The sequence below is a fragment of the Phaethon lepturus genome, unplaced genomic scaffold (genome assembly GCF_000687285.1).
Source record: "Phaethon lepturus isolate BGI_N335 unplaced genomic scaffold, ASM68728v1 scaffold53799, whole genome shotgun sequence".
Taxonomy (NCBI): Eukaryota; Metazoa; Chordata; class Aves; order Phaethontiformes; family Phaethontidae; genus Phaethon; species Phaethon lepturus.
Genome location: NW_010566626.1, coordinates 3,378 through 21,457, shown reverse-complemented (window position 1 = coordinate 21,457; position 18,080 = coordinate 3,378). Strand labels below are relative to the sequence as shown.

General features: G+C 42.9%; 1 protein-coding gene across 1 annotated transcript in view; it reads left to right on the top strand.

The window, feature by feature from the left end:
* NARS2 (asparaginyl-tRNA synthetase 2, mitochondrial (putative)) overlaps positions 1-8,422 on the top strand; it is a gene marked incomplete at its 5' end in the record, with an annotated part of 14,525 nt that extends 6,103 nt beyond the window's left edge. Inside the window, 2 exons of the mRNA XM_010295545.1 lie at positions 1,546-1,572; positions 7,912-8,422. Coding sequence (XP_010293847.1) covers positions 1,546-1,572; positions 7,912-8,056 — 172 coding nt within the window. The remainder of the gene's footprint in view (positions 1-1,545; positions 1,573-7,911) is intronic.
* Between the last annotated feature and the right edge of the window lie 9,658 nt (positions 8,423-18,080).

The following is an 18,080-nucleotide window of genomic DNA, read 5'->3' as shown; positions in this document are numbered from 1 at the left end:
TCTTTCCCTGCTGCTTTGTTCTGGGTTGTGTGACTTCGAGTAATTTTAGGCTAAATTCAGTGTCAGAATATCAAAGCTGCTGTTTAGTTAACAATAATTGACATCATAGATGGGGTAATTCACCATAGACAATTACTCCCTGGATCCTGTCTGTTCAAAAGAACCTTTCATAACTCAGATGAGTCCATTTGGGCCGGTTGTACACTTGTGCAAAGCAATTTAGGAGCAGGATTAATCCCAGAGTAACATCATTTGCACATTGGGAATGAATTTGTTGCTTAAATCAGTTGCATGCTCAGAGATATATCTAGTCAGTGGAGAAGAGCAAAATCCATTTCAGCATAATGAATCCAAAAGGTGCCAGGCAATTAAAATCACCAGAGCATTGGTTCTCAATTTGTGGTGTAGGATGATATTATTCCCTGTGCTTCCTGTTACTCTCCCTGCGAAGTCTCCCAAAGCAGACATCCTTCAGCTGAAGCAAAGTACAATGTTGCCTGCTGCACTTTTTCACTTGAAATTTTTGCTACTGAGATCTAGAGTCCAGAGCCCTCAAAGTGTGGGGCTGCAGGAGTGGTCCTTATGGAGGTTGAAGACAGACTTTCTTGTTCATCAGGAAAGTCATAGGAAGTATTTCAAGCTACAAATGGGGTGTGTCTTCAGTGACCTGAAAGTACAGCTCTGCATTGAAGATGACCTAGAAAAATAACACCTCTTTTCACTTGTTTTTCTTAATTTTGAGTACTCAGGATCAGATCTGCTGAGCCCAAATACTTTGTTAATGCTTTTAAATTATACTTCCTGCAGACCCAGCACAACTAAGAGAGGTAAAAAACGGGGATCTTGTCTCCTTACACACACACTTCATACAGTAGCTCCCCAAGTCCTACTCAGGGACGGCTGCAATGTGCTGAAGATGAGAGAAGTGGTCTTTCTTTGCCTATAGTTCTCTGTTTGTGTTCAGAGAAGTGGAGAAAAAAACCACAACAATTTCTCTCTGACTCTGCTAGGGCAGGAAAACAGGGGAGAGTGCACTGGTGGCAATTAGAAAAAGATGTATTTTATTTAGGAGTTTTGCAGAAGTTGACACACATTAATAAAGCCATGGGAGTTCAGTGGTTTTATTTCATTATGGAAGGAGAGCCACATAGCCATACGTGAATAGATTTTGACTCACTCATAAATGAGGTTGGCTGTATGTCATTGTAAATTTAATATTCAGGCCTGTACTCTCCAAACATTCACAAGTAGTTTACTGATATGCTTAAAGTTAAGAGTATGCACAAGCTGGGATCAACCCTGTATGTTGACAAACAAACTTTACATTTTAAGAAGCATGTGGGGAATCTGTTCAAGATTGTCTGCCAGTTACCAGAACTGACAGCCACTGATCATGTCTTCCCTTAATGTCCTGCTATTCCTTTTTGGACTGAGTTTAATCATCAGACCCTCCCTTTTCTTGTAGCATTCTCTTCCAGGCAAGTGCTGCTTGTGTGGATCTCCTGTGTTCCTTTACTTACAAGGTGTTTTCTTTTTGTTCCACAGATTAGGACTCGCAGATGCGTACCAATGGTAAGACACTATCTTGGTCTGCAAGCTGTTTTTCTTCTTTTGAGATTCTTTAAACAACTGTTTCATTTTTTTGATCCTGTTCTTGAGGGGATGTTTTCTGGCCCAGTTGTCCTGCCGTCACTGCCAGTCTAAATGGAACAGCCAGTTCATTTAAACAAGGTTTAATCTAATGCCACTTAGTTTATCTTCCCAATTTGTCCACTCACAGTACAGGTCACTCCTTTCAGGATTTCATAAAGTGGATTAATTTACAACCCATCAGTGATTTTTGATATTAAATCATTAAGCTGCGTTCCATGTTGAATAGATTCTGACCGCCATTGCATGAGATAAACAGGTTACAGAACCACAAGCAGTGTGTGACCTTTAACAGCTCTATGAATAACTCCCTTTGCAATTGACAGGGCAGTTGGGTTGAAAAATCTTTCCTAACAAAGCGGTTGAAGCAATTAAAACTGTCCTGCTAAGGAGACAGAACAACCTTTGAATTAATGGTTTAGCCTATTAAAATGACAGAAAGATCTTAGTGTTCCTCTTGACAAGTGTTTCTTGGTCTCTACTTCGTCACTGCTACTGAGAGGTGATAGTGCAGAGAATTTTAAATTTAGAAGAGTATATTCAAATACTCTGCAGCATTTGGAATGACCATTAGGGAGGCTGCCTTGAAAAAAAGCAGAGTAAGTGTAGGATTCTTCACTCTCCTCTTCCCACAATATGAAGTCACTTAGGAACAGCCCAGTGCATGTCAGATCTTTCCATCATCCATTTGCAAACAGGGTGAATGAAATGTCTTCCTTTATTGTTTGGGTTTATGGGCCAGAATACACCATATCACTTCATCTGAGGGAAGGATTATCCTGACCAAGGATTATCAGGTGTGTGGTTAGATGCTGAGGTATAGCCTGAGGAAGTCTGGTGTTCAGTGGCAGAACCTTCCAACACTACAAAGGTAGCTCAGCCCTGCCTCATGCTTCCCTCAAGAGAAGATTAAGACATCGCCCATTATCCGATTGCATTTTCATGGATATGTAGCAATCATGTTCTGGAAACTCTTTCCTCCTGTGATCTCTTTTTGGAGGCGACTTCCTCCTCTATTCCCTCCACTACACCACAGATGGTGTAACTTCCCAGAGAAGATTAAAACTGTTCTTAGCCCCTGTCATAGCAGGGTCTGGTGTCCTAGGAAGGTGCAGGATAGGAGTAACATAAGATGCTTCTGGACTCCAGTCCACAATCTGCCAGAAAATAGGTGGGTGGTTTGCCAGCATCCATCTTTTCAGTGGAGGTGGCAGGAGAGACTGAAATTAATCTCCTCCAATTTAGTGATTGAATTTAGTCTCCAAAGCTGGCTCACAAACTCCTTGAAGAACAGTTGAGTCATTCCTTTTTAAATATAATATTTGCTGACTTTAGAATGGGCAGCTGTATGAGATGTGGACCCTTTTGAAATCCTTTGTACTTTGCCATATCTCTGTTTCTACCTGTTTCCTTCTCTCACTGAGCATGAGGATATTATGGGGGCTCGCCACCTCTAGAACAGCTTCAGGAGTGCTTTGTCTGTGGGAGAATCACTGGGCAAAGAGGCAACTGATGATCTGAAATACTGTTGTGCTTCTGCCCATTCCTACCTTTTAGAAAGCTTTTCAAAAAAGGTGGATAAAGGGAATGGTAAAAGTCCTCTGAATCTTCTTCAGTTCGCCTCATCTTTCCCGTTGTGCAGGTTTCTTTCCATAAAGACTATGAGTTACAAAAGTATTTGGCTTGATTTTGCAGAGTTATTTTATCTTATTTTGACACTCCTTCCTTTGAACTGTAGTCAGAAAAGAGCTCAGTGCTGTAGATGCTGATCTTGGCTAGCCTTGGAGAGGTCTGTGGAAGTTAAATGGGAAAGTCAGACGATCGGAGTTTACTCTGGGAAGTCACTTGCTTTCTCTGTGACCAGGGAGTATTGAGTATATTGCCTTGTAAATGGGGCAAAGATGCTGTCTGCAGCCTCCAGGTGCCAGCTTAGCATAAGCAATAACAAAGCAGGTACTTTGTAACGGACAACGTGTCCCCACTACCATCAATCAGTTTGAGCAGCATTTCAGACGGTCTTTCTACATGTAAGGCACCCATTTCCTCACTCTGACTATCATCATGCACATCAGTGGAGAAGATTGTAGAATCATAGAATAGTTTGGGTTGGAAGGGACCTTTAAAGGCCATGTAGTCCAATCCGCTGTCATGAGCACGTTCAACTCATGAACCTAGTTGAACTCTAGTTGAGTCTTCCAACTAGAGCAGGTTGCTCAGAGTCCTGTCCAACCTGACCTGGGATGTTTCCAGGGATGGGGCATTGACCACCTCTCTGGGCAACCTGGGCCAGTCTAAGTGTAAGATGGCCTCGTACTGAACCATTTACAGTCCAGGTACCTTTCTGATCCTCTGGTGTAACGCTGGTGAAATTACACAGTGGCGGAGCAGGTGTTATCTGCTGTCTTAGAATGGATATTACTTGTCTTGGCCTTGCTCCTGCTCTAGATGGAGAAGATTGAGCTGTGTTGGGCTCTTTGACTTCTAATTTTCTTTGAGGCTTGAATGCTGGAGTGTTCTGTTGGGTCCTCGTGTGGCAAGGTAGAAAGGAGGAGTTGGACTTAAGGAAAAGCAGCGCTGGTGAGCCACTTCCAATCCACAGCCAGTGACAGCATTCATATCATCCTTTAACATCCTTCAGAGCCCAGAAAAAACAGGTAGCCCTTCACTGTCCTTGGCAGGTGCCTGATCCTATTACTTCTGCTCTGGGGAGAAACCAGAGCGCTGTGCTGGGCCATACAAAGGCAGGCAGAAAATCAGTGCTAAAGCTAGCCAAAACGTGCCCAAATCCCACTTGTGTCAATGGGACTGTTTTAGACTGACCTCCTTGAATGCTTTTTTTGTGGATTCCCAAAAAGTTGTAGCAGAACAGAAGCTGTCTGAAACCAAAGACAGCATTTTTCCCAGCATCAGAACCTGGCGATACTTTGCATATTTGTTTCCTGAAACATTCAACAAAACGGTCTTTCAAATGCCATTTCACTGGTAGTTCTTCATTACCCTCATCTTTTTTCATTTTTTTCCAGTAGAATATTCAACTTCATGAACTGCGATATCTTTGTTCTTTCAGCCTTACTTTTTTCAAACTGGCTGCAGAAGCTTCAGTATAACAAGAGGGTTACATAAAAGATCAAGATCATATTTGTTTTGAAAGGAGACCGAAAAGAATACATTCTGGTTTTGAATGGTCACTGAGAGCGCTGATCTTCATAGTGCCTTGCTGAGTAGCACAGGAGCTCGTGATGATGATAAAAGGGTATAGATTTTTAAAAGGATAAAAGGAAATGCTTTTCTAACTTGGCACAATAACAAGCTTTTGGAATTCATTGCCGGGGGACGTTGTTGCAGCACATACTTCAGTAAGATTCAAATCTCTGAAGAACTACAAGTCCTCCAGGTCCAGAACATGAACTCCAGGGCTTAGCTGGGGTCGCGGAAACTTATTTCCTTGGAGGAATAATGTTGCACGGTCCCCCAGTTGCCAATGGAGGGCTCAGCTCTCCTCTTAAGTATGAGCTACTGGGAGAAATATCTAGGCTAGTTCATGACTGTTTTTGAGGTGAGAAACCTCCAATGTCTGGAGACTATTGAATGAAGGAAAACCTCAGGGAGCATTTTCGAGCCTAAAGAGAATTTTCTCTTCATCTGCAGGCAGTTACTTTTTCTTTCATCTGGGGAGAATGGAAAATTTCTCAATTCCTTTGCTTCTTCTAAGCACAGTCATCAGAAAGGATTCACAGGGTTGATCCTCAGCATGTTTAATTCAATGGACTTTTTCCATTTACTTTAATGGGTTTTGTTTCGCTCCTTTTGCCAAAATGGCTTCTCAGAGTGCTTTGAGATCTACAGATGAAAGCTCTGGATAAGCAAGGGTAGAATTTATTATTATTGTTCATCTGGAAGAAGCTGAATTATTTCATGTCCTTACAATAACTTTATAAACTCTGTTGCCAGCAAAAGGGGAGAAAAGATGCTAGGCTTAGCCTCAACTGTCTTTAAACAGGTATGCTTATAGGCATCATCAGAAATGTTTGTGCTGTTATTTATATTACTAGTTGCAACTACAGTTGTCACCGTCTGGTTTGCCAGTTCTACTCAGAACTACTGAGCTGGTACAGGTTGATCTGCCACGGGCAGCACCCATATCCCTCACATTTCTAAGGTCTTTCCTATTTCACAAGTCACCACCCTCAGCATCAGATCTGCCCATCATCTTCCGTGCAAACCCTTGAAAAGCTACTAAGCGGAGCTCCCCGGGGGCAGTTCCCAGTGTATTAGTGAAAACTCAGCTTAATGCACTGTGGATGAAGTGGATAGCGATGAAGACCACCATGCTGTTGCACAGCCTACGTGTTCATATCCTAAGCATAATCTTGGTCACAAGGTGTGGGGTGGATACAACAGAGCCTTAGCAAGGCAAGCCAACACCCAGCAGTGCAGACAGAAAGCGCATGGGTCCCAGGGATCAGAGAACGTATGTCCCACTCTTGAACCTGCTTTTCATCTTGTGGTATAGGCATAACTGCACATCGTGTGTCAGTGCTAGTAGGAAGAGGTAAGAAGTTCTGCTTCTGGTTTTACTACTTGGACTGTGGAGTGGAGGAGAAAAAACAGTGGGGAAAAAATCCTGAAGATTGGATTGAGTGTAATAAATGGCTTCCCAGATTTTAAGTACTGTTAATGAACTGCAAGGAAGAAATAATATTTCATGGTATAAAAGGCATTCTGTCAAACCAAGTCTGCCAGGTCGATCTCTTGCAGCTGTAGAATTTGTTGGAGTATTTCTGTTTTGTAAGTAGAGGTGATCAGTGGCATTACCTTGGCTTCAATGTTAAAATGTAGTCTTCAAGCCAACAAAATTTTGAAGCACATCGAACTCCAAGCAAGTACACTCATATATATTTAAGCAAGTACACTTAAATATATGTGTCTATTTTACATACAAGTATACATAAATGTATATAAACACTTACATATACACACACAGTATAAAATACACTTCTTCCTTGAAGTTCATTAACAATTTGGGAAGCCATTTATTACTATCAATCCACTCTTATTTTTTTTTTTCCACAGTTCTTTTTCCCCTCCACTCCACTGCCTAAGCAGTAAAACATATATATATATTTATATTTAAGTGTACTTGAATTTTTTAAATTGGGATGATAAAATATTCATACATGAAGATTAGAAGCATGTAATACATCTGGAGTCACTCAGTCCCTTACTGGTGCATTCATATAAAGAAGAATAACTTTGTGGCCTCAGCAAGCTCAGAAGTGGCCCCATAAATCAGTATAACCACTGAGATGTTTTTCACTCCTATTAAAATAAAACTGTTGGTGACAATTTATAGCTGCAAATATAGTTCCTGTGTATCACATCCGTTACAGTCTAACTGGGAAAGGGGGAACTCTAAAGAAGAACTATCATAAGCTTGTTGACACCAATATATTTGGAATATCTGCTTCCAGACGTTTTCTGAGTTTTCTGTGCACAACAGGTGCTGTTCTGCAAAATGAAATGTCTTGTTCCAGATCTCATTTTTGGAGAAGATACGTCCAAGATTTTTTGCTGACTTACTGTGGAAATAAATGAATCAGTCTGTAAGAGCGATTGGGGGAAAAGTAACAAAAAGCAATCATAATTACCTTAAAAGGAAAAAAAAATCTGAAGGAACATTCAGCAGACAGCAAGTCCTATTTAGGCTTCTGAAGAAATTACTGGAAATGAAATTACTTAGACTACTGAAGAGAAGACAGAAAATTAAAGAATTTATTGTAGGGCAGATTTCAGCACCAGCATGGCAAGGACTGAACAAACTCAAGCAGGCAACTCCATCTCCCACAGTGGAAATATTTTATGCTTCTGTAGGAACCTGGGTTTGTGCCTCTAGTAGGAATATTTTAGATAATAAAACTTACAAAGATGTTCTCAGTATGATCAGAGCTATGATGTTAAAGCTTTTCTTCATACCCAGATGAGTTCTCTCCTAACCAAAACGTGCTTTTAGCGTCTTGACAAAGCATATCTATGCTGGTTTGAAAGTGTTTGCACTTGGGGTTTCTGCTAATACAATTCTGCCTGTTGGGGAGCTGCACCTCTTCACACCCCTGACCAACGCTGGCTGTGTTGGCGGAAATCCACAGTGGTTAGGGTCAAAGGGAAGTAATTAAGATGGAAAGCAAAACCCTAGACAAAAAGCTCACTCTAATTACATCAGCATAACCGTGCTGCAAATATAACTGTCTGTTTAAATTACAGGTATCTAGACCTCCGAAAATTCGGCTCAGTTCCTCATGGAGGCTTCGGAATGGGGTTTGAACGCTACCTGCAGTACATCTTGGGAGTTGACAATATCAAAGATGTTATTCCTTTCCCTAGATTTCCTCACTCCTGTCTCCTGTAGCTCAGCAGTTGACTCACGTGGAGAAAACTGCTGGTGTGACGATATGTATATAATGTATTAGGGTATGACTAAGTGTGTTTTAGTAGGAAAACAAGATCATTTTTATATTGGTGAAACTCTTGGTAAATGTAATGCTGGCTTATTGAAAATGATATATGTTCTGATGAGATGATGGAAGCACACTTGCAGTTAATTTGATGGCAGTTCATGTCTTCAATGTCCTTCAGGAGTACTAGTAAGTCCCACTTAACTAAAGGGTCAAGATTCTCGTGAGACTAGTACAAGCCATGGAGATACTGAATAAGTGTTGTTGGGAGGTAGTGGGGGTTTTCTGTGAAATATTAGTAAGGAGGTGTGCCCTAAAATGGACTGGGAGCCAGGACTGCTGTGAGGCTTTAATAGGTTTTAATTAAATGCCTGCACAGGGCTTTGAAGATTGAGTGTTATAAAATTGTGAAGTACTGTCATGGCTGTGATGCACTGGCTCTTACAAAATGGCTACTCTAAAGCATCATTCTCCCCACCACGAGTTAAAAGCAAATATTGTTTGCCTTGGAAAAATCAGGCAAACCTAGCAAGGAAAATGTCATATTGGAACTGCTGGAGTGAATTAGGTGAATGATGTTTGATTTTGTGAATCATCAATAAAGATGTACACTGGGTTGTTTTGTAACTCTGGTTTCTTCTTCTGTTACAAAACTGTAGCACTCAGCATCATAGTGTTTCCTCCAGTGTCTTTGGTAGATGTTTCCTTTTCTGTATACCCAAATTAGTTGCACAACTTCTGCAGGAGAGATCTGTTTTCTGTCTCCAAGAGAGCACATGGTCATAGCAGAAAAAAATGTTGTTAGCTGAATGTTCATTCATCTCTCCAGAGCCAACTTGCAGTTTATTGGTGTTTTCTTGTTGTTGCTTTGGTTTTTTTTGTTGTTATTGAGAAATATCTCTCATGTGCTCATCGGACCAAGCAGTTTTGGCTATATTTTGAAACAACCAACATATACTCCCAAGCATTGCATATGTATTAAGTAATTGCTTAAAACTGTAGGATTCGAACGCCTTGCAGTCTTTAATGGGTTTATGCTTTTAGCTTCCCTGCTAGGTAAAAAAAAATATTAATTTCTGTTTTGAAGTCAGGCTTATGGGAAGATCAATTGACTTGCCTAAGGCAATTGGAAACTACTGGTTTATTTGGGACTTGAACTGAGGGTTTCCAGCATCCCTCTTCCCTTCCAAATTATCACAATCTAGAAAATGGTCATTTGCATAGTGCTTACTACTCTGGTGCCCGAGACGGCTGCAGTATAAACAATATATATAAAGAGAAAAAAGCAAGGTGGCAACCTTATTGCTAATGATCCCCATGTAAAATGGCACATACAACGTGAAGTGGCTGCAGAACAGCCGTGAAGACTTCTTTTCCAAGTAGATGAAAGAGATTGAAAAAGAGTAATCAACTAGCATTGGGCTGGTAATATTGCATTCACAGTTCTCTCTGGTAGAGCTGTATAATACTGCACCTGCAGTATCTAAAAATACATATTTATGTCATGTGGCACCTGCCATGATTCAGTTTGGTCCACAGGTGGGGCTTTTACATGTTATGATCATGCAAACAACATCACCACAAGGTCAGTACTTTGGGGTGTTTGTTGCATGCACTGAGACATCACCAGCATATCAATTTTTTTTTCATATCTCTGTCGTCTACTTGATTAGGCAGGTGTTAACTGTGCATTTGCTGGTTTGCCTTTCCTGGTACAGCCTTGCGTTGATAAGTCTGGTTTCATGAAACAGTTCAAGCACCTGCCTTCTCTTTGAAACCACTGAAAACGTTCCTACATCAGACACCCGAGTATCCTCCTGCATTTGGACCATTTCTCCTTTTAATGCTGTATCTTAAATGTTATTGCTGGCCTTTAAGGAATTACTTCTCTCAGCAGAAAGATGTGGAAAGAGTACAGCTGCCAAACAGCCCCATCCATACCATGTTCCTAAATAACTTTGGACGAGCAGGTGTCCTTATTGAGATCCTTAGTCACTGGTTCTGTCACAGCTGCTGTAAATGAGACTGCTTGAACTGGAAGCCCATCTGCTGAAAACAGAGTGGGTGGATGGCAAAACCATCTCCCATCCACTCTGCTTTCATCCCTGCAGCAGCTCTGGGCTGGCTGCGTTGGTTCTGGCATCAAGCGGGCTGTTGTCAGCGGGAGGTTGTTGATCATGCTGCAAGATGCCAGATCTGATGATGGGCAGGGTGGGGCTAAACAGCGACAGGTGAAAAACAAGGTGTAGAGGAGAAGACAGTAGAAGGTGCCAAAAAGTTACACGATGATGTGGCATGAGTCACAAGCTACGGGGAAGGGTAGCAGGACTGTTTCAAACAGGCTTGCAGAGTGGCTGTCGGGGCCTTATGTGAGGTGACAGCTTGCAAGAACCAAGGACTGGTATCATCCACCCTTCATTCTTTGCTTTGATAAGAGGTTGTTCCAGGACAGAAGGAAAAGGTTGAACCTTTGATTTATAGATAGGTAGGCATACAAAGGAATGTCAAAGGTTTTGGGGTTTAAGTTTTGTTTTGTTTTGGGGTTGGGTATCTTTTGTTTGTTTTTTCTGATTGCACCCATTGCAGAAAGGCAGATTTTTAAGGAAGATGTAGCAACTACCTGAAAGGAGGTTGTAGTGAGGTGGCTGTTGGTCTCTTCTCCCAAGTAAATAGCGATAGGACGAGAGGAAACGGCCTCAAGTTGCACCAAGGGAGGTTCATATTGGATATTGGGAAAAATTTCTTTACTGAAAGAGTGGTCAAACATTGGAACAGGCTGCCCAGGGAGATGGTGGAGTCACCATCACTGGAAGTGTTCAAAAAACGTGTAGATGTGGCCCTTCAGGACATGGTTCAGTGGGCATGGTGGTGTTGGGTTGACAGTTGGACTTGATGATCCAAGGTATTTTCCAGCCTTAATGATTCTATGATTCTGTGATTCTAAGGATGGATCATGAGTGATTCTTGGTGTGTTTCTGACTGTGTGTCCAGGAGGAGCAGTCTTCCCAGTCTTCCCATGTATTTCTATTTCATTCAAAGATACTCGGTGAGTTGGAGATCAATGGATGAGGCTGAGCTAAGGGGGCATTGTCCTTGGATCTAAAAGCTACCCCCCGATAGCTGGCAGAATGAGTGAGAGAGCAGGTTTGTTCCCAGCAGAACTAACCAGATGAACGTTCAGGCTCAGAAGGGAGAAGAAAGGGTTGTCCAGTCTTGGAAACAGCCTTCAACATGCATTGTTTTTCCTAGCGTGGGAGAGAGGAGAAGGTAGAGGCTGAGGACCGTGTGCGTGATGATACTGCTTAGGGTTAATACTGAGACTGGTGTTCTTGTGAGAAGCTTGATTTATGGGTACCCAGCAAGGGTGGGAGCCTCTCTTTCCCTCCAGGCTGGCATTGTTCACCTCGTGCTATGTATATATAACATTGGCTGGTATTGCCAAGGAATGCGACGTGTTTTCTCTGGGATTTCCATGTGGAATGTCATGTATTTCCTTCGAATCTCCTATCCCGGAATGAAACGGAAGTTAATCTGGAGGACAGGGGAGGTCATTCCTCTTGGACATGTAGGCTGGGAAACGCACTGAGAATTTCTTGGATTTAAGCAGTTTTCCTTGCTACATCTTCTCATAGAGTCTGCACTGTGACAATCGCTGAAGCCAGCTAAAAACTCTGACACTTCTTCAAACAAAAAGCTGTTATTCTTTGCACACAGGAGTCATCTCTTAGCCTGAGCATGCAGTGCAGTAGCTTACATTGGGGTGTTTTCAGGGCGGTAAGCAGGCAGCTCTCAAGCCCAGGTGACCAGCGTGGTCTCTGCTAGCGTCCTTTCGGTAAGTATTTGTTCAAGTTTCAGTTCCTCAGCAGCCAGTACTGCCTCTTTTCAGGTTTTTCCTCACTTGGAGCTTCAGAGGAAAGAGTCGGTGTCATTGATTACTGTGTCTGGGGCTTTGCAACATTAGTACAGAGCGATGGGAGAGCAACACCGGTGGGAATAAAAGAGCAATGCCATAAACTTTGCATAACCAAATGACAGCCTCTCAGAAGAGTGTTTAGAGGAAAATCTTTGTTTTCACTTCAAGAATATCAGATGATCTCTTTACTTAAGATTTTTATGTGCGGGATCAAAGTGTCCCAAAGTACTCTATTTTTAATTAAAAATAATACCTGCAGAACTAATACCAGGTCTCAGTCTTTCCGGTTTGAAATCCACAGGAGAGCAAAGGCATGCTCTGAAGCTAATAGTAGAGGTTGTTGTTCTCTCCTTTATGATTTATACTGTGATACTACGGCAGTGTCTAGATCTTGGACTGTTGTGCTAGCTTCCATACAAGCATAGATGAAAAGATACATTGCTGGGCCAAATGTTTAGAAGTCAGCAGAGCAGCGCAGGGATTTCAGCTGAATTACCTGTATTCAGGCCCCCAGACCTGGGTCAAAAGCAGCAAGATGTCCAGCTCAGCAGTCCTCTCTCCAGTTTATTTGGTAGTAGTTGTAATTCATAAAACATCACTTGTTTGTGAGTGAATGCCAAGACTTTGATGGAGAATGTACAGTGTTGCTTGCTGGACTAATATTGATTGTTTTGGAAATAGCTTATAGATGTGTTTTTCTTTGGGGGGAGAAGGGGACTAATTTGCCAAGAAACACTTTGGTCATTGTTTCCATTAAATGTGTGTATAGAGATAAATGTGGTTTTGCTGCTGCTGAAACCAATAACAGTCATTACTACTGTAGTTTTAGCCTCTGCCTTATGCTTAGGGAGAATTGGGAGATGGGTCCAAAGGAGAAATAAGAAAGTTATCTTAGTATAATCTTTGTATAAAGATTATCAAAGTCCTGATTTCCTTCAGATCTAACGAAAGCTGCCGAACCACAAAAAATGGTGGTCTCAGGGGTGAATTTATTGTTTTGTCTTACTGTTTGTTGCAGAGCCATGACCTTCGGAAGGATTGTAAAGTTTTATTTTATGATCCTGCTGGTAGAGAGACATACGTAATTTACTATACGAGTTCTTACAGACTTGGCTAACAAGAAGTTTGACCCAGAGTTCAAAGAAATTATGGCTCCCGTTGTTTTATTGCTGGTGTGAAACATATTATTATCTGTCGGACAGCTGTGTCTTGCTGTCTGCTGCACGAGGTGTTTGGCAAAGATGCTGTAAAGGGAGAGCTTTCGCATAAAGGGCAGGAGAGGGGCAAGACTGTGCGGCCATTTAAAAGGCATATACTAGCTCCATCAGAAATTGTAGCCTCGATTACGGGTGAAATGACTTCAGGATCCTTGTTGCTCTTATTGCTGACAGTATTTTACTGTGGGAAATTGAGGCACGGAGCAATTAAGCTGCTCGCCCAAGGTTATAGAAGATGTGTGGCACAACCATGGAACTGACCCAAATCAACTGAATCCTTGCTCGGTGCCTCGCCACGAGACTTCCCTCTGTTTGCCTTTGAGTGCGCTGCCACACCAGAAGCAAGGCAGGATGTTTGCAGCTGATCCGGTTTCAAACGCATTTTTGGCATTTCTAAGATCCTAGACTGTGCTTCAGTGATTTTTATCTATCCCTGTATGTCCCGAGGCTTTTCAGAGATAGCAGTCCTGCTGTTTATTTTTATTACTCTTACAATTGATTTTTTCTGAATAATTTGAGGCAGCCAAGAGAATACGTTTTTAATTTTCTTTGCAAAGCTTGATCTGGCTTTTTGCTCTTCACTGGTAGCTGTATATCTTACTGTCTTCAGCAGGTTAATGTACTGATACTTGTATGTACTGTGAAAATTGAGGTTGCTGGCAAAAAAATATGCAAACTGCTCAGAAAAAAATCGTAGTGTGGTCTGGGAGGTAGCCTTGATAATGGTGTAAACACATAAGTTTCTGTACTGGACTACTCTCTACTATCTACCATGACTTCCAAAAGAGCCTAGATCTCCAGCCACAGGGGAAAATAATTATATTTCATAGGCACAATGGTTTTGTAATAATAATTCTATGGTGTCTTTACTTTCAAAGTGATTTTGAGCATTAATTCAGTGCTATCTTTGTGGCCCTTTGAAGATCTTGGGCTCTAAGTGCTCAGTACTATGATTAAGCTGTGTGAAGCAGGCTTGTGATCCGTATTTTTCTGCGACACAGGTCTCCTGGTTTCTGCTTGTCCCTCAGCTTTGCTGCTGCTCTGTTGATGAATGCAAGGCCATGGGCTGCCCGCCCAGGCAGGAGGCAGCTAGACACCCACCCTAGACAACTTCAAGGCTTACTGACCTCTCTGTGTCAGTGCTGCCGGGGCTGTTCACCCAGCTGTGAGAAACCCAGTGCTCCAGATGAATGCAGAAAAGGGACTTGCCAGAGGCTATGAAGGGAAGCAAAGCCGGAGTTAGGTTCAGGGTTAGATTTCCAGGCTCCCCTGCCTGATTCAAGAACAGGTTTCTCCCATTTCTGCACGAAGTTACAGAAAATCAGTGCTCAGCCGGTCACCAGTTTGCAGCTCCAGGAGATCCAGCTGCGAGCACTTACCTACTGCAGAGATTCTGGCAGATGAGGCCTCATTCTGGCAGGTTGGAGTCACACGATGGCATCTCCGTGAAAGCACTTGAAATGACCTCTGTGGTTGTTTAATATAAATAAATCACCATGTCCATTCAGGCTTGCCCAACAGCGCGTACACAGCGTCGTAGCTGCCGAGAAGGGGCTCTGCACAGCAGCTGAGGTGCTGGGAAGGGTGTGCTTTAGGTGCCTTTCCGTAAGCATGCATGGGTGGTTCTTTTCCATATCACCCTACACGTCTGAACTTTGCCACCCACAAAACCTGAATAACCACGCAAATCAAATCTGAGGGCCTGGTTTATTCAAACCAGTCTTTCAAATGCCATTATTATTAATAGCATTGATAAATTATTAGCGTTTATGGTGATTTAGGAAGTATAGGGTGCAAGTATTTCACAAGTTTCATGAGCCTATTTGTTAACAAACTTGATGGATGACTCACTGGGCAGGATTACATTGCTGTCTCCTTGGAGTACGTGCTAAAACTTGGTGTTTTTAGCACTGTGTTACTCCGGTCCCTGATTGAAATTTGGCACCATCTGTAACAGTGCTGGTATGGAAAAAGGAAGAAAGTTTGTGCTAAACCCTCTGAGATAGAACATTATGAAATGTTCATTTCCCAGATCATTAGAAACTCAAAATAGCCATCTGGCCAAAACCAGAGGTGCATATGCCTGCATCGATGGCTTAACAGCATTCAGCTGTGAGGGTGGCTGCTCCACAGCATTTGGGACTGGGAGCTGGAGAGCATCCTTTGCTGCTGATCTTAGGGAAGTCTCTTCGCACTTTGGTCTTTTTATGGTTGATCTACAATTCAAAATTGAACTGACTTTTAGGAGGTGTCTGTCTAAAATGTAATCGACACTTCAACCAGGAATGTAATATGCTTCCTGTACCTTCAAATGGTCTAAAATGCTTTGAAACCATGAGAGCATATCACCTCCCTGCGTTACTCCAGTGATTATTTTCACTGTTAAAAAAGTACCGTATTTCAGTCTCTATTTGCCTGGCCTCAGCATCTGTCAGGAGGATATGACTGTGTCTTAACTCTCAGCACTTTGGGGGCATTAGAAAAGACCAGAGGTTCTTGGAATTTTCAGAATTTGACCTAAGGTATGATGGGAACAGGCTTTCACATGCTGCTTCAGTGACTTAATACTGGTAGGAGCTGGGGGGTCTGAAAACAAGGTCTGTATGCTGCTGGCTTTGTTACGTTTACCAGGTGCCATGCTCTCACCTATAGATTACCTGTAGTAGAGCTGTAAGTCTGCTATGAACACAGCATTTTGTATGTTCCTTCTTCTCAGCTGGGAATGTACAGTAGAAAATAGGACCTGAGGATCTCCTTCCTCATCAGCCATTCACTCCTGCACGTGGTCTCAGCCTCCCTACTTGTACAATAAGGATAATAAAATTTATATGTCTCAAAGCTCATGTGCATCATAGGCCTATGCTCCACTAGTTTTAGCTCTAAGCTGTGCATGGTCTGTGCTTGTAAACAAATGTAGAGATACATACTCTAGATAATTTACACATTCTAGGAGAGGCCTGAACGTAAGACGACAGCAATGGTTTCCTTCTTCTAATAGAATTTTTAGTTCATTATATTGACTGTACAGTTCAAGCTGATATCCTGGAGGGGTGTTCATTGGAAGGAGGAATAGGGGGAAAGCGTCTGTTTTTATTCTGGCTTCTGTTTTGACCAGCAAATATAATGGCACATGACCGTTGAGCCGACAGTAATCCAGTTACAAAAGTCTTCAGAGTTACTGCACCAACCAAATTAAACTTGATTACATCCAATTATGCTGAAAAGCCAGACAACAGCTCTTAGCTTGGGGTGAAGTAACTTCTTGCGATTGCATGCGGGGAGGCCTTGTGGGGTGTCAGGAGGATAATTGCTCATTTGCTGTACCACAGAGCACCATCTGCTCTTGAAGTAATGCCTAAGGATGTCAGAGTATACCAGGGTCGGGTGAACAGGCAAGGGAGCCCGGCAAAGATTTCTCCCTGCTTGTTTTATTATCATTTATTTTATGGTTGCGTGCCCTGGGCCCAGCTGCGGTCAAAGGCTTATTGTGCCAAGCAGTGTCCATAGAGGGAGTCCTTTCCATACAGGGCTTCTGGTCTCATCAGGAAAAAACAAGGATGAAGTGGCCTTTATGCTTAAATAAGAATAGTGTCCGTGTCTGGAGCACTGCCTGGTGCTCTTTCCACCAATCAGTGCTACAATGGTTTTCTGTCTTGTGAAGGTGAGAAAAAAATGGGAAAACTCCCAGTTTCCTTCTCTTTCATGGTGGAAATAGCATGGGGGTGGGAGGGTGGGGAGTAAAATGTATCTGCCAAAAATATATCTGGATTCAGGCAGGAGAGTTTGCATGAGGAACTCATCCATTGTAGAAGGAAGGACCAGGAATGAAGACGCTCTACCTGGGCCCAGAGCTGACAAATATCTCAGTAGGGTCTGTCCCAGCTGTCGTGGTTTAACTCCAGCCAGGAGTCAAGCCCCCCATGGCGGGACGGGGGAGAGAATCGGAAGGCTGAGAAAACTCATGCATTGAGATAAAGACAGTTTCAGAGGTAAAGCAGAAGCCACACAAGCAAAGCACAACAAGGAATCCATTCCCCACTCCCCATGGGCAGGCAGGGGTTCAGCCATCTCCAGGGAAGCAGGGCTGCATCACACGTAACGGTTACTTGGGAAGACAGACGCCATCACTCCGAACGTCCCTCCACCCCTTCCTTCTTCCCCCAGCTTTATATACTGAGCATGATGTCATATGGTATGGAATATCCCTTTGGCCAGCCTGGGTCAGCTGTCCTGCCTGTGTCCCCCCCCAGCTCCCCGTGCACCCCCAGCCTCCTCACTGGTGGGGTGAGAAGCAGAAAAGGCCTTGACACTCTGTCAGCACTGCTCAGCAATAACAAAAACATCCCTGAATTATCAACACTGTTTTCAGCACAAATCCAAAACACAGCCCCATACCAGCTACTGTGAAGAAGATAACTATCCCAGCCAAAACCAGCACATCGGCTTAGCTCCAGGCAAAATTGTTTCTGACTGTCCCATTTACTGAGGCAAGCTGGACTGCGCCGCAGCTTGGGCTGTGGTTCCAAATAGGAAAACCCATTGAATTATCTTAAGTGCAAGGACTGGAAGTGTCCTCTGGCTGCATCCACAGAAACCGGCCAGCTCAGCACCCCAGCCCTCTCCCCGTGCTGCCCGGCAGTCTGCATCCATTCTTGATGAGGTGTGCTGGTTTTTGCCAGGATCGCCAACAGAGAGGGGACAAAGCAGGTTTAAACCATTGTTTTCCCATCGCCACCACTAGCAACTGGACCATCAAGTCCAAGGCAGCCTTGAACACTGCTGAGCCGCCCGTCATCTCTTCCCTCTCTCTTTTTTGAGTCTATTAAGGCATCAGAGCTCTGATGCCTC